Source organism: Trichosurus vulpecula, chromosome 5, assembly GCF_011100635.1.
Source record: "Trichosurus vulpecula isolate mTriVul1 chromosome 5, mTriVul1.pri, whole genome shotgun sequence".
NCBI lineage: Eukaryota > Metazoa > Chordata > Mammalia > Diprotodontia > Phalangeridae > Trichosurus > Trichosurus vulpecula.
In genome coordinates, this window is record NC_050577.1 from 20923443 (window position 1) to 20940283 (window position 16841).

The following is a 16841-nucleotide window of genomic DNA, read 5'->3' on the forward strand; positions in this document are numbered from 1 at the left end:
GTGATTGAAGAGGGGGCAGAAAACCAATACTGCCTGATTGTTTCAATCACACTTTAACATCTTCAAAGAGCATATATGTACATCTGGTCTGTGCAGCAAATGTGGGAGATGCTTGGGACAGGTGTTGTTACATCCACTGTGCACTAAGAAGGTGAGGCTCAGACTGAGTGAAGCAGGCTTAAGGCCAAGCATAGGTTTATAGATTTAAAGGTGGAAAGGACATTGAGAAATCTCAGTTTAAAGATAAGGAAACTGAGTCACAGAGAGGGGAAAGTTACACAGCTAGTAAAAGATAAAGCCAGAATTTTCTTCCATACGTTCTGACTGAATCTACAATGTCCTTCATATGCTGATATCAGCATATGAAGAAGAAGAAAGAACACAAGTTTGGGGTCAGGAGGGAATCAGTCCAGTTTGGCTGGAAGAGTGCTATGGGGAAAGGCTGCAAAGGTATCCAAGAGCATAGGGCCTTGAATGCCAGGCTAAGGAGTCCACACTGACCACTACAGACTGACCCTAAATTTTGTGATAGATCTATCAATGACTACGTCACTGAGAACCGCATTGGATGCAGGGGAAAATGGGCTGATTGTTTTGAATTCTACCACCTTTGTGACCTGACCCTTGTAAGCCTGACTTTGCTCACCTCTAAAATGAAGGGGTTGGACCACAGGACCTCAGTGACTCCTTCCAGCTCTAAGTTTATGACTTAATGTAAAAGTACCAACTGTTTTTTAATCACTAATCTTTATCATGTTGAAAAGACCATATGATAAATGGCAAGAACTAGAACCTGCCTTTGGATGCTTCCTGAAAGGCTCTTTCCCCTCTGCCATCAGGGTCTAGTAAGGGACAGCAATGGGGATGGTGATTTCAATAGTCTAAGGCACTCCCTCTCCTAATGCAAGTCAGCACCTTCTTTCCAACCTGTATTTTTAAAGAGCTGCCCAGAGCACTGAGGCGTTGAGCAACTTGTCTGGGGTCATACATCTAGGATGTGTCAAAGGACGGATTCAAACCCAAGTCTTCCTGGCTTTAAAGCCTGTTCTGTCTACACTGCCTCTCTTTACATCCGTCCTAAATCTACCTTCTGCTGCCTTCACCTATTACTCCTGGCTCTGCCCTCTGGGGGCAAACAAAACAAATCTATCCCCTCCTTTAAAGCCCTTCAAATCACTGAAGATAGCTGGCATTTCCACGGCCCCCTCCCCAAGTCTTCTCCACAAACACATACAGTTCCTTCAACTGATTCTCATACAGAGTGAATCAAGGCTTGTCTGGCTGCCCTCCCTGGAAGGTTTCTGACTAATAATAGCAATATATATATATATATATATATATATATACACATACATATATATACATATATATACATACACACACATATATACACATATATATATACACACACATACACACACACATATATGGTATATATGTGTGTACATATATATTATATAGCATAATACAATAACAATTATTAGTATTATCCCCATTTCATAGATGATAAAACTGAGCCTGAGGTAGGTTGAGTGATTTCCCCACCATCATATATATCATATTCAAATTCAGTTCTTCTGGACTCCAATTCTAGCATTCCTTGCAGTGACACCTCAACGTCTTAGCTTATCAAAGTCCTTCTTAAAATGAGGTGCCTAGCTCTGAACACGAATCTTGAGGCATGGTGAGAGTAGTGCAGGATGCAGAGGGTCGGAGCCACCCTAGTTCCTTGGGAGGTTATGACTTTTACTGCAGTCTGAGGTCAGATTGTCCAGGAGGAATTAATGACTGCTTGAGCTGTGATGGCGGAAGGAGAAGGGGCGGTTTCAAGAGTCGTTTCAAAGAAAGACTCAAAGGACTGGATGTGGTGTGGTGGTAAAGAAAGCATTTGATTTTGAATCAGATTTGGTTTAACTCTTCCCTCTGCCATGGTATAACTTTAGACAAGTCAGCTGACTTCTCTGAGCCTCAGTTTCCTCATCTGTCAGATGAGAGGGCTGGACTGGATAGGTTCTAAGGTCCCTTCCGGTTCTAAAATCCCATGCTCCCCCATGCCAGATGGGTCCTGTTGAGTGTGAATACACCTTATTTAAGATTTCAGGACCAGATTGGAAAGCAGCAAACCTCAGCCCTGCCCAGCATCTCCAGTTAGGGGAAACCTAGTCAAGGTCCAGTCTAGTCCAGCCCCTCTAGCTCAGTCCTTTGAGAAGGAAAGGGGACAAAGGACAAAGGAAGAGATGGGCACATGACTGCTGCCTACCGTTGGGGCAAAGTAGGTCAGAGTCACTCACATGATTCCCTGCCCCTCACCCCACCCCTCATCAGGACAGTATGCTCACTGTTCCAGCGTCCACAGGATTCACCATTTGGTGGGGAGCTCAGAATGCTGAGGGGGTCAGACTTTTTCCAATCTAATTCTTTACTTTCATAAAGATGCCACCACGTACTTGTTTCCAACTGGAAATTCTTCCTTCTGGATTCAGACAGAATACTGGGCCAATTACAGTGATAATATATCATCCACATTATCATTTTATTATTTTTGCTATTGTTACAAAAACAACAACCATGTGGGTGTTTTAAGTTATCTGATGGCTTACCAAGCTGCAAGTACAACCACTGAGATTTTCATCCAAACGGACTAAATGGTATAGTTCTCCCCATTTATGCCTGTTCCCCTCCCCCACTTCCCCCAAATCTCTAAATGTATAAATGAGGGAAACACGTTCAACAAAAAGCTTTTATAAGAAATGAATGGAATAAACAACCAACCAAACAAAAAAGACACAGAAGGCCAGTCATCTGGAACAGGAGAGGACGGAGTAATAATGTCATGATGTCATTTGGGGGTCCCATGATCTAACTGGGGAGGGTTAATTAAGACAATACACTCTTCACCAATGTGTTTTCTAAATATGTTGGTCTGGCACCATGCCCAGAAAACTTCCCTTTTTTAATTGGAAGTAGAAATAGAATGGAGCGATAGGCATGATACAGTGATAGAGGCTGGCCTTGGGAATCAGGAACACTTGGGTTCAAGAACTCCTCTTACCCGAAGTAGCTGCATAAGCCTGGGCAAGTCCCTCAGAAGCTCATATGACCCTCCAGAGAAGGTGCTGACTCTCGCTGATGGAGGAAGTTTCCTGACCTTCACCAAAGCAAACTGATGAATCTGGAGCCCCATACTGATGAAACCACAGGTTGGACTAAAAAGTTCATGTTTATAATATGTGCAAACATCTTCGGTGTAAATTCACACTCTTTAGAGTTTCCAAAGAGTTTATTCACAACAACCCAGTGAGGTTAGAGATGAGGGAACCAAAGCTCAGAAAGGTCAAACGTTTTGTCCGCAGTTACTAGCAAGTCAAGCTGGGACTCCAACACCAGAAGGTATTTCCACTACACCACTCTACCTCACATCATAGAGTCATAGAATGTTAGCACTGGGAGAGACTTCCAAGCTCCTCATTTTACAGCTGCTTCTGAGGTCTTCCAACTCACCAACTGGCCCAAGGTCACATACCTCATAACAAGCAGAATTAGAATCCAGGTCTCTTGCTGCCTAGTCAAGCAATATTTCTGCAATGCAGCCTCAGGTTTCCCCATGACAAAATATGAAATGTTAACATATGCAATTACTAGAAAATACAGGACCCCAAATCTGTGATCCTTCTCCCGTCATTATAGATAATGTGGCTCATTTATCACCAAGAAGGGGTATCTTTCAGCCAGAGTTCTAATGTTCAGCTATGTCTTTACAGGTCACTTAATCATACATAGAACCTCATTTTAAAATCACTTGAAAATCTAAAGCACCTTTTCACCTCAAAAAATTACAAAGAGGGTATTTCCAATCCTTTTCTATAATTTTATTATGCCATCCACTTTTCCCAAGACAGATGGTTCCTTTCTATTTTGGCTGCCAAGAAATGAAGAAGCCTACATCTAACTACTCCACCCATCTACTATCACTGAATTGCAGATTTTTTAACTGGAAGGAACCTAAGAGTTTGTCAAATCCAACCCTCTCATTTTACACATGAGGAAACTGACTCCCAGAGAGATGAAGTCACTTTCCCAAGGTCACAGAGCACAGAATTTGTCTGATCAGAACCCTAACTAGAAACATTTGTACCTGGAGTAGCACAAACCATGCCCAGGGCAAGCCGCAAGTAAACTTTCAAAGCCTGAAAGAAGGAGGTACTGTTGGGAAGAGGAAGTGGGCCATGAGGCAGCTTCCTATTTTAACTAATTCTTCTTGCTAACTAAGTATTAAACTCTGATGTTCCTACCCTTCAGAAGGACCATACATGCTTTCAAAGCCCTTGAAATTCAGCACCCTATGGCAAAGGCCCAGCTGCCCTGTCCTAGTTACAATTGTTTCTCTTAGCCCAGCCAAAGGCTTTTTCCAATGGATTATGCTTCTCCCCAACTGCCTGATTTCAAATACATACCAACTTAGGTCTACTTTGAGACAAGGGGATCTCCTGTATTTTTTTAAAGGAGGCTACTGAAAACATTTTACCTTTATCACTCAAAGAAGACTTTGTGTACCTGTGTGTCTGGCTGGGATAAAAAGGAGGCAAAAGATTGAGGCAGTATGATGTTCCATAAAGAGCCCCAGATTTGAGGTCAGCTGGATCTTGGTTCAGATCCTGATTTAGATTTTAAAACTGGAGGGGATCCTAGCAATTCCCCAGTCATAGGATCACAGATGCAAGGCCAGAAGGATATCAATTGCCACCTAGTCCAAACTCTCTATTTTACAGATGGGGAAAATGAGGCTGGAAAGCAATTTGCTCAAGGCAATACAGAGAATAAACACCAGAACTGGGATTCAAACCCAGGTCCTCTAAAGGCTGTATATGTGGCATTCAATCCACTCCCCCAGACTACAATCCAACAATCTCCTTTTGTACACAGGAAGCTGAGGCCCAGGATTGGAATCCAATCCAATGCCATTCCCACTGTACCATGTCTATTCGTAGACTACAAGTTCTTGATTAAATTTCAATCAATTGCAGAATCATAGAATCACAGAATTCAAGAGTTAGAAGGGGCCTCCACAGACATCTAGTCCAACTCGTACTCAAAGGGAATTCCCCATGATAACAAAACTAAGAGAAGTCAGGGGCCTTGTCAGACCTGCAACTTGAAGTAGACAAACCAATCAACAAGCATTTATTGATCAACACCTGTATACCAGGCACTGTACTAGGCATTGGAACACAAAAACAAAAAATGAAATCATCCCTGCCCTCAGGGAGCTTACATTCTATCTCTGAGAAGTTAGCTATTTGGTTCCCTGGGTGAAGTGATCATCTTAATTGCTGAGGTCTGATCTATTGTTTAGTTTGTCCCTGTATCCCCGGAGTAAACATTTAATGGTTGAATTGAATTGGATTAGATTGAAGGGAGTGTTCTATACCCATCAATAAAAATGAGTGCTGTAAGTAAGGACTGAGACACTATTGAAAAGAATGATTTTGCTTGATTAAAATAAAGAGGAAGAAGAGAAAGCCAAGAATGAAGGGTCTTCAGACAGGAGCAACCACAGCACCTCTCTAAGCCACAGCTACCTTACCTATAAGGTGAAGGAGCTGTCCGGGGTCCTTTCTGATCCAAAGATTCTCTGAAGTCAATTCCATGAAATACATTATGTTGAAAGCAGGATTTATCATAGAAAAGCCTTGGGGATGGAGCCAGAAGACCCTGAAGATCAAATCCTGCCTCCAGTAATCACTAGCTGTGTGATCATGGCTAAGCCACTTAAACCCTCTGAGTCTCATTGCTTTATCCAAAAATAACATGCCACATAGATTGGGTTCAGATTTGTTGCTTTAGGTAGAATTCACTACTGGTAGAGCCAAGGCTAGAGCCCAGGTTTCCTGACTCCCTAGTTCAATTCTCTCTTCCTTACTCTGCTGCCCCCAACCTCATGCCTTTGTGCCAAGATCTTTGAGGAACAGCATGGTGGATTTGGAGTCATCAAATCCTCCCTCAGACATTTACTAGTTGTGTTATTCTGGACAAGTCATTTAACTGCTCTCAGTTTCCTCCTTGGTAAAGTAGGGGTAACAGTAGCACCTACCTAACAGGGCTATATAAATGTAAGATGTGGTGCAGGCAGCACTAATGGAAGGCACAATGTCACACAATCTGGGAGCAGTTCCTGACTCTGACACTAGCTGTGTGACCCTGGGTATATCCTTTCTGTGCTTTTGGTTTTTTCATCTATAAGATGAATATAATATTATTTCTCTCTCCAGCTCAAAATTCACAATCCTATGATCACATCATAGCATTTCCAGGAGGAAGGTACTTTGTTAAGCTATCATCGTAAAAGGAATAGTCAATAAAGTACCAGAGAAGGCCCAAGTTTACCACTCTGCACTGCCTTGGTTGGTGTGGCCCGTCTAGTGTAACACTGCTATAGACAGAAAGAGCACTGGACTGGGAGATCAGGAAATCCGGCTTCTAGCCCCATCACCCCCATTAAGGAGCTGGGTGGTCTTGACACATCACCTAACTTGTCTGCACCTCATTTTCCTCAGCTGTGAAATGAGGAGATTAGGCAGGAGGACTGCAGGCAACAGGTATTTAATCAGCGGAGGAGTCTGAGTTGTTTCAGCAAGAGAAGAAAATCTTTGAAGGAGGAACCAACAGTCTGTGGCTCATGGCTATCCAAGGACCTTGGCAGGCTCACCTGGAGGGATCTGGGGTCCCAGTGAAGTAGTGGATGCATGGTGAATTCCCTCCCTGGGGCAGGACAGACACGATGCTGGCGGTAGTGAGGAAAGAGTCTGAATCGACGCAGACTCCACTGGCTTTATCTCGCAAAATATTCATCATGGTTTGCACAGTAATACTCTCTGTCAAGAGAGAAAAGAAAGGGAAGGAAGGAAGGAAGGAAGGAAGGAAGGAAGGAAGGAAGGAAGGAAGGAAGGAAGGAAGGAAGGAATATAGGAGGGAGGGAAGGAGGAAAGAGAAGGAGAGAAGAAGAATAAGACATAGATAAATACGTCTCCAGAGGAAGACACTATTGCTTGTCTATACTACACTCACAAAAACATACACAGTAATGTCAATATCTGACAAGTGCCCTGTATGAACACAGGAGCCTAGATTGTGTGGCAGTAATACTGTCTGTCTGCCATCTAATCAGATGATCAACAAGCACCGATTAAGTGACATTAAGGTACAGGGAATACTAAAACAGAAATGAAATAGCCCCTGCCCTCAGCAAGTTTACATTCTATGAGGACAGGCTATACTAAGGACTCATCACCTGGGTACATGAACTTATTTCAGTATGATTAGTTGCCTTTATACTCCTCTGTACCCAATGTTAAACATCTAAAAACATGATTCTGAGAAGGGGTTCACAGACTTCACCAGATTGCCAAAAGGAGGGTCCATGACACCACAAAAGGCTAAGAAACCCTGACATGCATGTGTAGGTATGTAAAGTTGTTTTTCTTCCAGAGGGAATTGGTGCTAGCAGTTGGGAGAAATAAGGAAAGAGCTCAAATAGGAGATAACATTGGGGGGGACTAAGGGTGAAAGTGAGGAGGAAATCATTCCAGGCTTGAGGGGGCAGTGAGTTAAAGAGATGGGATGTGGAGGGTCATGTGTGAGGAAAAAAAAGGATATTTGGCTGGACCATAGAATGTGGGAAGGACAGTAATAAATAGGTAAATGAGTAATAGACAATAAATTAAAAGTAATAAATAATAAACCTGAAGAGGTAGGTTAGAACTAGGTTGTAAAGAGCTTAAAATGTCAAACAGACGAGTTTATATCTGATCCTTGAAAGTAATAGGGAGCCACTGAAGGTTATTGATCAGAGGAGTGACATGGTCAGAGGTCCAAGGGACAGCATGGCCAAGTTCAGAGAGCTCTTTACCAAGCTGGCCAAAAGGAATGAATTTCCAGCCATGGAATCTCTCAATGTGTGGCTACCAAGTAGGAGAAGGATTGTGATTAGTGTTAATAGAGGAAGGACCCACAGCACAGAGTCCTAATTTTTTGTGTGTCCTAGACCCCTTTGGTAGTCTGGTGAAACTCATGGACCTCTTTTCAGAATAATGTGCTTAAATAATTAAAGGAAATGTTGGGGCAGCTAGGTGGTGCAGTGAGTAGAGCACTGGCCCTGGAGTCAGGAGGACCTGAGTTCAAATCTAGCCTCAGATATTTGACACATGTACTAGCTGTGTGACCTTGGGCACGTCACTTAACCCCAATTGCCCTGCCAAAAAAAAACAAAAAAAAATTAAAGGAAATGTTAAATTTCAGTTAGAAGTTAGTGAAAATACAACACAACTAATGTGGACATATGTTTAATGTGATTGTGTGTGTGTGTGTGTGTGTGTGTGTGTGTGTGTGTGTGTGTATACCTATATCAGATTGCTTGCTGTTTTGGGGAAGAGGGAGGAGAGAGGGGAGGGGAAGGAGGCAGAAAAAATTTGGAACTCAAAATCTTATTAAAATGAATGTTGAAAATTGTCTTTACATGTAACTGCAAAAAATATACTGTGGGAAAAAAAGAAGTTAGTAAAAATAAAGCAGTCATTCTTCCCATTCAAGTCCATGGACCCCCTGAAATCTACCCACAGACACATGGGCCCCGGGTTAAAAACCCCTCACCTACAGCAATGAGACCATGGATCCTGTAGCATGGGAGTACCCAATGCTGGAAACACAAGAAGTCTTGTTAATAATGGCTTGCTGACATTTCTGTGTTTCTTCAAAGGCTTTCCTTGCCATGGCTTATTATAAAACCCATTTAATAGCTAGAGTAACTGAGGCTTGGAGAGGCAAGGTCACTTGTTTAGGGTCATGAATTTGAGGGATTCAAACCACGGTCTCCTGACCCCAAGTGCAGCCTTCTTTCTGCTTGGCCTCATGGTATATGGTGGAGAGAACATTGGCTGTGGATTCCCAAGGCTGTTAACATAAAAGTCAAACTCAACAAAATTTCCCAGCAGCAGAGATTTGGAGCTGGAAAGGGCTTCAGAGGCTTTTTTTTATCCCAACCTCCTTTTTTACAGATGAAGAAATGGACCCCTGATTTGACCAAAGTTATATAGGTATAATGAGGAACAGAGATGGGATTTGAACCCAGGTTCTCTGATTCCCAAGTCAGGGCTCATTCCACCTTGATTTTCTCATTTTCATCATAATTCTTCCTTATAGGAAAGAGTGGAAAAGTGAAGGCCTTTCAGTCAGGTGACCGGAGTTCACACTGAAGTTCTCACATATTAGCCTAAGCACTCCAAGCCTCAATCCCTTCATTTGTAAAATTATGGAAGAGAAGATTAAATTAGATCATCTCCAACGTCATTTTGAACTTGAAATTCTGGGATAAATAGACTGTGAATGACTAGATCAGCAGTTTGGAGGATAATAGAGAGTGGAAGAGTTTGACAATAGAAGTGTAAACAGAAGCACAATTCATAGTTTCCCCCATATCAACTTCAGCAAGGAGTTCCATACTTAATGTCCATTCTGCCTGGTCTCTTACTCATTTAGCCTGTCAAGCATTTATTAAGCACTTATTAGCACTGTCAGGCACTGTGCTAAGTCCTGGGGATACAAAGAAAGGCAAAAACACTGTCCAGGTCCCCAGGGTGCTCACTGCGTAAATACAAGTTTATACAGTGTAAATGAAAGATGTTGTTGAAGGAAAGAGAAAAGTATGGGAAGGGAAGAGTCCAGGGAAGAAGGTGGGATTCAAGCCGAGTCTTGAAGGGAATCAGGGAAGTGAGTGAGGCTTACTTACTAGTATGTCACCCAAGAGATGAAAGAAATGAGAAAAAGATGCTTAAAAGGTGCCTTTTCTTACCTTCTTGTTTTTCTAGGCTGTCTTTGCCTGAACAGCAACCTAGGTGGTCATCTGCTTGAGAAAACACTTCTGAGAAGTTGAACTCTTGGTCTGTAGTCCACCAGCCTTGACCTTCAGCATAACTCCTGAGCTCAGGGTGCTCTGCATCGATCTTGGAGGTGATGGAAAGCTGGTTACAAATGCACTTCACTCCCTCTACAGAAAGAGCGAAGCTTGCATTAGATCAAAATATGCCCCGGAGGAAGCCATTGGAACCTGAAAACTCCCATTGCCCTCCCATGTTGGTGCTTAATGATGGGAAGGAAGTAAAACTAGAACGTGTTAAATTAGGTGGATGTGAAAACAGACATTATCTTGCCCTCTTTCTGGGCAACCTCCATTAACCAACACAACAGGAAAACTAGCCAACCCTGACCAAAGAGTGTGATGGAGTGAATAGATAATGCTTAACTGAGCTTAGATTTGCAATTAAAGAAAAATATGTGAGGCCCCTCCGCCATCTGGCTAAAGGATAGCTAGGCATTCATTACCCTCAAAAAGGTAGAAAATCCTTTCCAAGAGAGACGCTCAGCTATCACTGGCATTTAGGATGGTAATATTTAGGGAAGCTTCTTGTGGATTTTGTTCCCTTCAGATACACACACACACACACACACACTCAGGAGAAAGAAATTTAGGCCTGGAAATGTGATGATTAAAGAAAGATCAGAGGATTGATGAGGAACCCATGAGGAGACTGAGGCCCCAGAAGGCTAAGTGATTTATTTGCCCAACATCACAAAGCTCCAATTTAGAGATGGGATATAAACCTAGGTCATAAAGTCCTACATCTGGAACTAAAAGAGACCTCTTTGTGCCTTGTCCAGGCCAGCTGTCTCATTTTACAGAGGAGGAAACTGAAGAATAGAAGACTTTAGGGACTTGTTCATGATCACACAGCTACTACACCAGTGGTGGGGTTTGAGCTGAGTCCTACAGCTTACCTCCTTTGCCATGCCATTTCTCATCAGGATTAACAATTAGAGATAATTTTAAAAGTTGCTTGTAAATAATGGTGTGCTCACTCTATACAGTACACTACGCTGTAGTATCTGAAAGTTCCTCCTATAAGATAAACAAAGGAAGTCCAGAAAAATCAGCATCAAAATATGCCCAGACTCTGAATTCTGCCGTGTGAATGACTCGACGGCAAGGTCTTCTAACATCCACAAAGCAAAGAGAACAGGCTTGTTGTGACCATCCCTGAAACTTTGGGTCTACGAGGTACTCTCTAGGGTCAAAATATGGAAAAGGCTGCCTGTGAGAGGCATTTGTTACCTAAAAACTGTGGTTGTAGTAGGGATGGTCCTGTTTGCTGCCTATAGGGAGCAGTAGATGAGGAAAAATCTAGAATCATAGGCTACAATCAAATACTTTGTTGCCTGAAAATGGAAGACTGGAACCAGGGCCACTGATGAATAGGCTTCTCCTCCATTGTGTTTTCCTGCTGTCAGTTCCCAAATGAAGACAACTAGCTGCTGACAAGAGCCAGCCTCTCTTTGCCTTTTATCATCATAGAGGAAAGGGGAAGATAGAAATCTTAAAAAAAGGCAAACTGTCTGCCTGCACCAGTGATTTCCATACAATTCACACTAAGCTGCTGAGAATGTCCCAACTTACAAGCAAGCCCTGAGATTTTTCTTTCTTAACTGGGCTGATTCATAACGGTGATTTCTTTGTGTACATTTAGCGGCTGGGGGACTGGAATCTATAATCAGACTTCCTGCAATCAGCCAGTAAAAACAGCAGCTGCACAACTTTAAAAATGTCAGTGTTTTTTGAAATCAAAAAACAAAACCATGGAGGAGGGAGGGAGATGGATTTTTAGTTGAATTCCATTGAAAATAAACTTCTGGAATAGAGACACCCATCACAGCATTATGCAAAAATACCATGTAATTATAGTACAGAGCTAACATCCCCATCCTCATCTGGCCCTGGCCCAGATGAGTTCTTTTGGTGAAGAAGTTTTTAGGAATTATATCACACCGGGCTCTGAAACCACTTGGAAGTCTTTCTTCAAGGCTCACAGAGGTGCTACCTCCTACAGGAAGTCTTTCTCGATTTGCTTACTTGTTAATTCTCTATCCCTTGATTCACTTACTTATTAATTCTCTGTTCCTCCTCTAATTGTTATTATGCATATACCATGTTATGTACACATGTGTAACAGGCAACTAGGTGGTGCAGAGGGCAGAGTGCCAAGCCTGGAGTGAGGAAGACTCATCTTCCTAAGTTCAAATCCGGCTTCAGACACTTACTAGCTGTGTGACCCTAGGCAAGTCACTTAATCGTGTTTGCCTCAGTTTCCTCACCTGAAAAATGAGCTGGAAAAGAAATGGCAAACTACTCCAGTATCTCTGCTGAGAAAACCCCAAATGGGCCAGACACATTTGGAAACAACTGAATTAACTAACTATATACATATATATATATACATATGTATATATATGTATATATACATACATACATACATACATACATACATATATATATATATATATATATATGATTACACAACATACACACATACAGGAAAATGTAAGTTTTGTCTTTGCATCCCCAGTGTTTGGAGGGGAGTAGGAAGACAGAGCCAGAACACTTGGGTTCAAATCTCACTTCTGATGCTCCCTATCACTGTAACTTGGGGCACATCCCTTAACATCCCTGGGACTCAGTTTCCTCATAGGTAAAATGATAGGGCTGGACCAGATGACCTCTAGCCTCTCCAAGCTCTACAGCTATGATCCTATGATTTTATGGTATATTAGTTACTTAATAGATATTTGTTAGAAAGTAGATTTCCATCAATTGAGGGAAAGATCAAATGAGCTGCGATACAAGAATGTAACAGAATATTATGTCCTGCACTATAAGAAATGATGAATATGGTGACTACAGAGAAGCATAGGAAGACAAAGAAAATGATACAAAGTGAAGCCTGCAGAACCAAGAAACTGATATACACAGTGGCTACAATAATATAAATTTTAAAACCAACAACCAAACAATCAAACAGAATGTTGTGAGATTAGGATGACCAAGCTTGGCCCCAGAGTGATAGGAGAAGAGGCCTGCCTATGCTGTTCTGCAGATGAGAGTATCTATGGGTATGTAACGTTGCAGATAATACCAGCATTTTCTGTTGGCTAGTTTTGTTGAAGTGGTTTTTTTTCCCACTCTTTTTTATTCTTAAAGGGGTTGGCTCTCTGGGAAGGGAAGGGCTACATTGGAAAATGTGAGCGATATAAAAACAAAAGACATCAATAAAACCTTATTTAATAATAAAAATAAATGCTTGATGGATTGAAGTAGATTGGAATGTCATTAGGTTGAGTAGATTTTATGATTGATTGGAGTTCTTCTTTATATACTCCAATAATTCTGGCTCCCAAAGAAAACTCTCTTATATTAAACAAATTATTTTTTAAAAAGTCTTAAGATTTGATTGTCCCAGCACATCTATTGGTGGGATGATCTGGAGTGAACCAGACTTCTATTCTAGAGTCTCTGTTGGCCCTTAGCACCATGCTGAGGGTAAAGGTTTTGAACTAGCAGCCTGTTTGCTGCTTGTTTGCATGTTTGAACATGCCCCTGTTTGCAGTTCTAGATCTGTCCTGGAGAAGTGGAAAATTGAAACATAAAATATTGGGTACCAAATACCCCTTGGAAAGATTTTTGTAGGAGTTTCACCAAATCTGTTTTTTTTCTAGCTGCCTGGAACCCTGAAGAGTGTCTCTGTCCCCAGGCTGGGATCAAGTACTGTCCAGAAAGAACCACAGAGTAGGGATTGATTTCACCAGATATGCCCTCTTCCTTTTTCTCTTGAAGGCAAGATGGTAGATGGGCAAGAGTACTGGTTTCCCACAAATTTTCTAAATCTGAACAAAGTCCAACTGTACCCTCTGATATCACCAAGAAGAATGAAGAGGCCCCAGACTGTGACATTGCATAATTACAGGGATACCATCCCTTTGAAGCTGGTTCATCCAGTTGGATGGAGTGATGATGATGTCACTACTTGTTTAATTTGTGGACCTAGGAAAGGGGAAAGGGTGGAATCCAAAGACCAGGACGCTTACAGGGAAAAAATCCAAGTTTTATCTCCTGTGAAGCAAGCCTATTGCACCTTGGCTCCAAGTACCATTAGCCTAATGAGGAAGCGGAAGTCTGGGCAGGTGACAAGGAGCTAAGCAGAAGAGAATGAGTGAACAGAGAGGAAGCAAAGTCTCCCAGGTACCAGGAAGCCGCCAGCTGCCCCTTCTTCATCCTCATCAGCTCCCATCAACCAAACTCACCAACCTGTGATTTTTTCAGCTGCCCAGTGTTTCCCTATGGTCTCTAGCACCCAGGCTTCTTCTCGATCCACAATCAGATATGCACTTTGGAAAGCGTGGCACAAGTTCCCGTCTTCGTAGTAATTCCCACCTTGCCCATGTTCTTCCAACAAAGAGACAATGACATCAAAGGCTTCTTTGGCAGTGGCTCCTCTTTCTAGACCCAGCCTGAAACAGAAAGAAAAAGTAGTACCCCAGTCTTTCTAATCCACTTTGAGATCATTGTAACAATCAGAAGCTATTTAAACACCAATAATGATGACTAATATTATTAACTGTTAATAACCAACAGCTAACATTCACATGTAGCACTTTAAGGTTTGCAAAGTACTTTGCATGAATTTTTCCATTTGATCCTGGCACCTACCTTGTGAGATAAGTGCTTTTATTAACCTCATTTTACAGATGAAGAAACTGAAGCAAACAAAAGTTAAGTAACTTGCCTCTGAGTCACAACTAGCAAGTGTCTGAGGCAGGATTTGAATTCAAGTCTTCCTGACTCCATGGTCAGCTCCCCATCTACTCTGCCCCACTGTCACTCATCAGGCACATAGCAGGGGATTAATGAATGCTTGTTAATTGACTGACTACAGCATTAGGTGTGGCATCTGGAAGACCTAGGTCCAAATCCCACCCCTGACACTCACTAAACTCTGAGACCCAGACCACTAGGGCATCATTGAACTCCTCTGAGCCTCTATGTTCTCATCTTTAAAACGAGGAGAATGGCACTTGAAGTGCCTGTCTCATAAGGTGGTTGGGGCTCAAATGTATATAGAATACTTTGCAAGTTTTACAGTAGCATATGTATAAATTATTAATTTTAAACTAAAAGAACTACAGTTTCACTGCAAGGGCATTTCCTTTTGCTGGGCTATTCCAGATGCTAAAAAAGAACATGACATTCATTCCCCTAACAGGCTTATTTTCATGGCCAGATAATTGCTCATTGGTGCGTCTGACACTCTTCCATTTAAGCTTGCTTAAGAAGACTTGGTTTCACAGCAATAACTGGAAAGGTGAATGAAAAAGACTGGGGGAGAGCAACACAAGAATAAACTCATTAGAAAACTGACTGAAGGAGACCATCCTGTTAATAAATGTCACCTTTTCTAAACAAGTATTACAGAAGAGAATCTATTTCTTATGTTAAAGAGTCAGGAATCGTGGAGGATCTGCCTCGGGGAAGAGGGATTGGTTTGGATCTGCTTGGCCCATGAGGGCAGAACTCTGACGTTAGCAGACTTGGCCATGCCTGCCTCCACCTCTTGGCTGAGAGGTGATGGGGGAGCAGAAGGAGAGGTAACATTTCTGGACACGCCATTTGCCTTGACTTGTTTAATTATATTATTTACGAGGCAGGGCTTTGGCTTGTGGTAGGAGGAGAGCTGATGAATAATGATAGCAATGGGCGAATAAAAGAACAAAGAAAAGAGTTCCAATGAAACATTTAAAAAAATACACAGAAGTTCAGCAGGAGGCACAAACAAGCAGGCGACTTTGATCCCACCAGCTTAAATGTAATATACACATAATGAAAAAACTGCAGGAGACGGAAGTTCCTTTTACAGTCCCAGCTGCTTTCCTCTTATTCAGATCATTCCAAATTATTAACAACCCTCCTAGAAGGTGATACTAGGGAGACATGACTTTATTCGTAAAATGACCAAATCTGTGGTAAAGCAAGGCACCTTATTATAGCTCCAGACATGTTGATTTGGGACCAGAGAGCACACCAACATATGTGTTTGTGAAGCCTTTCATGGCTGTCATTTCCTAGATGAAGGAGGTCCATCCCCCATGCTTCTAATTCCTCACTCATCCTAGGCTACAACCCCTCCACTGGTATGATTAGCAAGGGACAGAAGTAAGAGTGAGTGACTTGAGATTAAATTCTCATCCTATGGCCCATCCCTAACTCTGGCTGCCCCCCCTAACCCCTTTTCAACAGATCAACATTAATCCTCTTGGAAAGGACATGTATATATAAAAATATTTTGAGCAGCTCCCTTGTAGGAGCAAAGAACTGAAAACAAGAGATGTGCTCAACAATTTGGGAATAGCTAAACAAATTATGGTATAGGAATATGACAGAATAATATTGCGCAAGAAGCAACCTATGAAATGATGAAATGGATCGTGTCAGAGGAAGCTGGGAAGATCCATGTGAACTGATGAAGAGTGAAGTGAGCAGAACCAGGAGAACATCTTCAACAACAACACCCAGTATTTATAGAGCTGAGTCCACTTAATTCTGACCTTCAGATTTAGCCCTACTTCCAGGGCCTGGAACCAATCCATCTCTTAGGCAGGGAAAGAGAGGTCAGGGCCCTAGGTCTACCAGGTGGCCCAGCATCCCATCATCCTGGCACCGAGCTCTAGAATCCCTTCATGTCTCAGCTCTGTTACTGGGCTCCTGTCCTTTCTCCCAAGGGGCCAAGAGCCCTAATCCCAGTAACTGGGTCCTGGTCTACTTCCTTGTGCCAAAGTCTTGGTGCTCTGTAGGCAGAATGGTATAATTGATTTAGAGCAGTCATTCTAAAGTCAAACAACCTGGGCTGTAAGCCTGCCCTACAAGCTGTGTGACATTGGACAGGCCATGTTGCTTCTCTGTGCCTCAG

The 16841-nt window shown here is 42.3% G+C and overlaps 1 protein-coding gene across 2 annotated transcripts in view; it reads right to left on the bottom strand.

The window, feature by feature from the left end:
• SCRN1 (secernin 1) overlaps positions 1–16841 on the bottom strand; it is a 64959-nt gene that overhangs the window by 8371 nt on the left and 39747 nt on the right. For both annotated transcript variants that reach the window (XM_036761075.1, XM_036761076.1), the window contains exons 4-6: positions 14186–14388; positions 9845–10039; positions 6707–6872 (exon numbers count right to left, since the gene is read on the bottom strand). In XM_036761075.1, coding sequence (XP_036616970.1) covers positions 6707–6872; positions 9845–10039; positions 14186–14388 — 564 coding nt within the window. The remainder of the gene's footprint in view (positions 1–6706; positions 6873–9844; positions 10040–14185; positions 14389–16841) is intronic.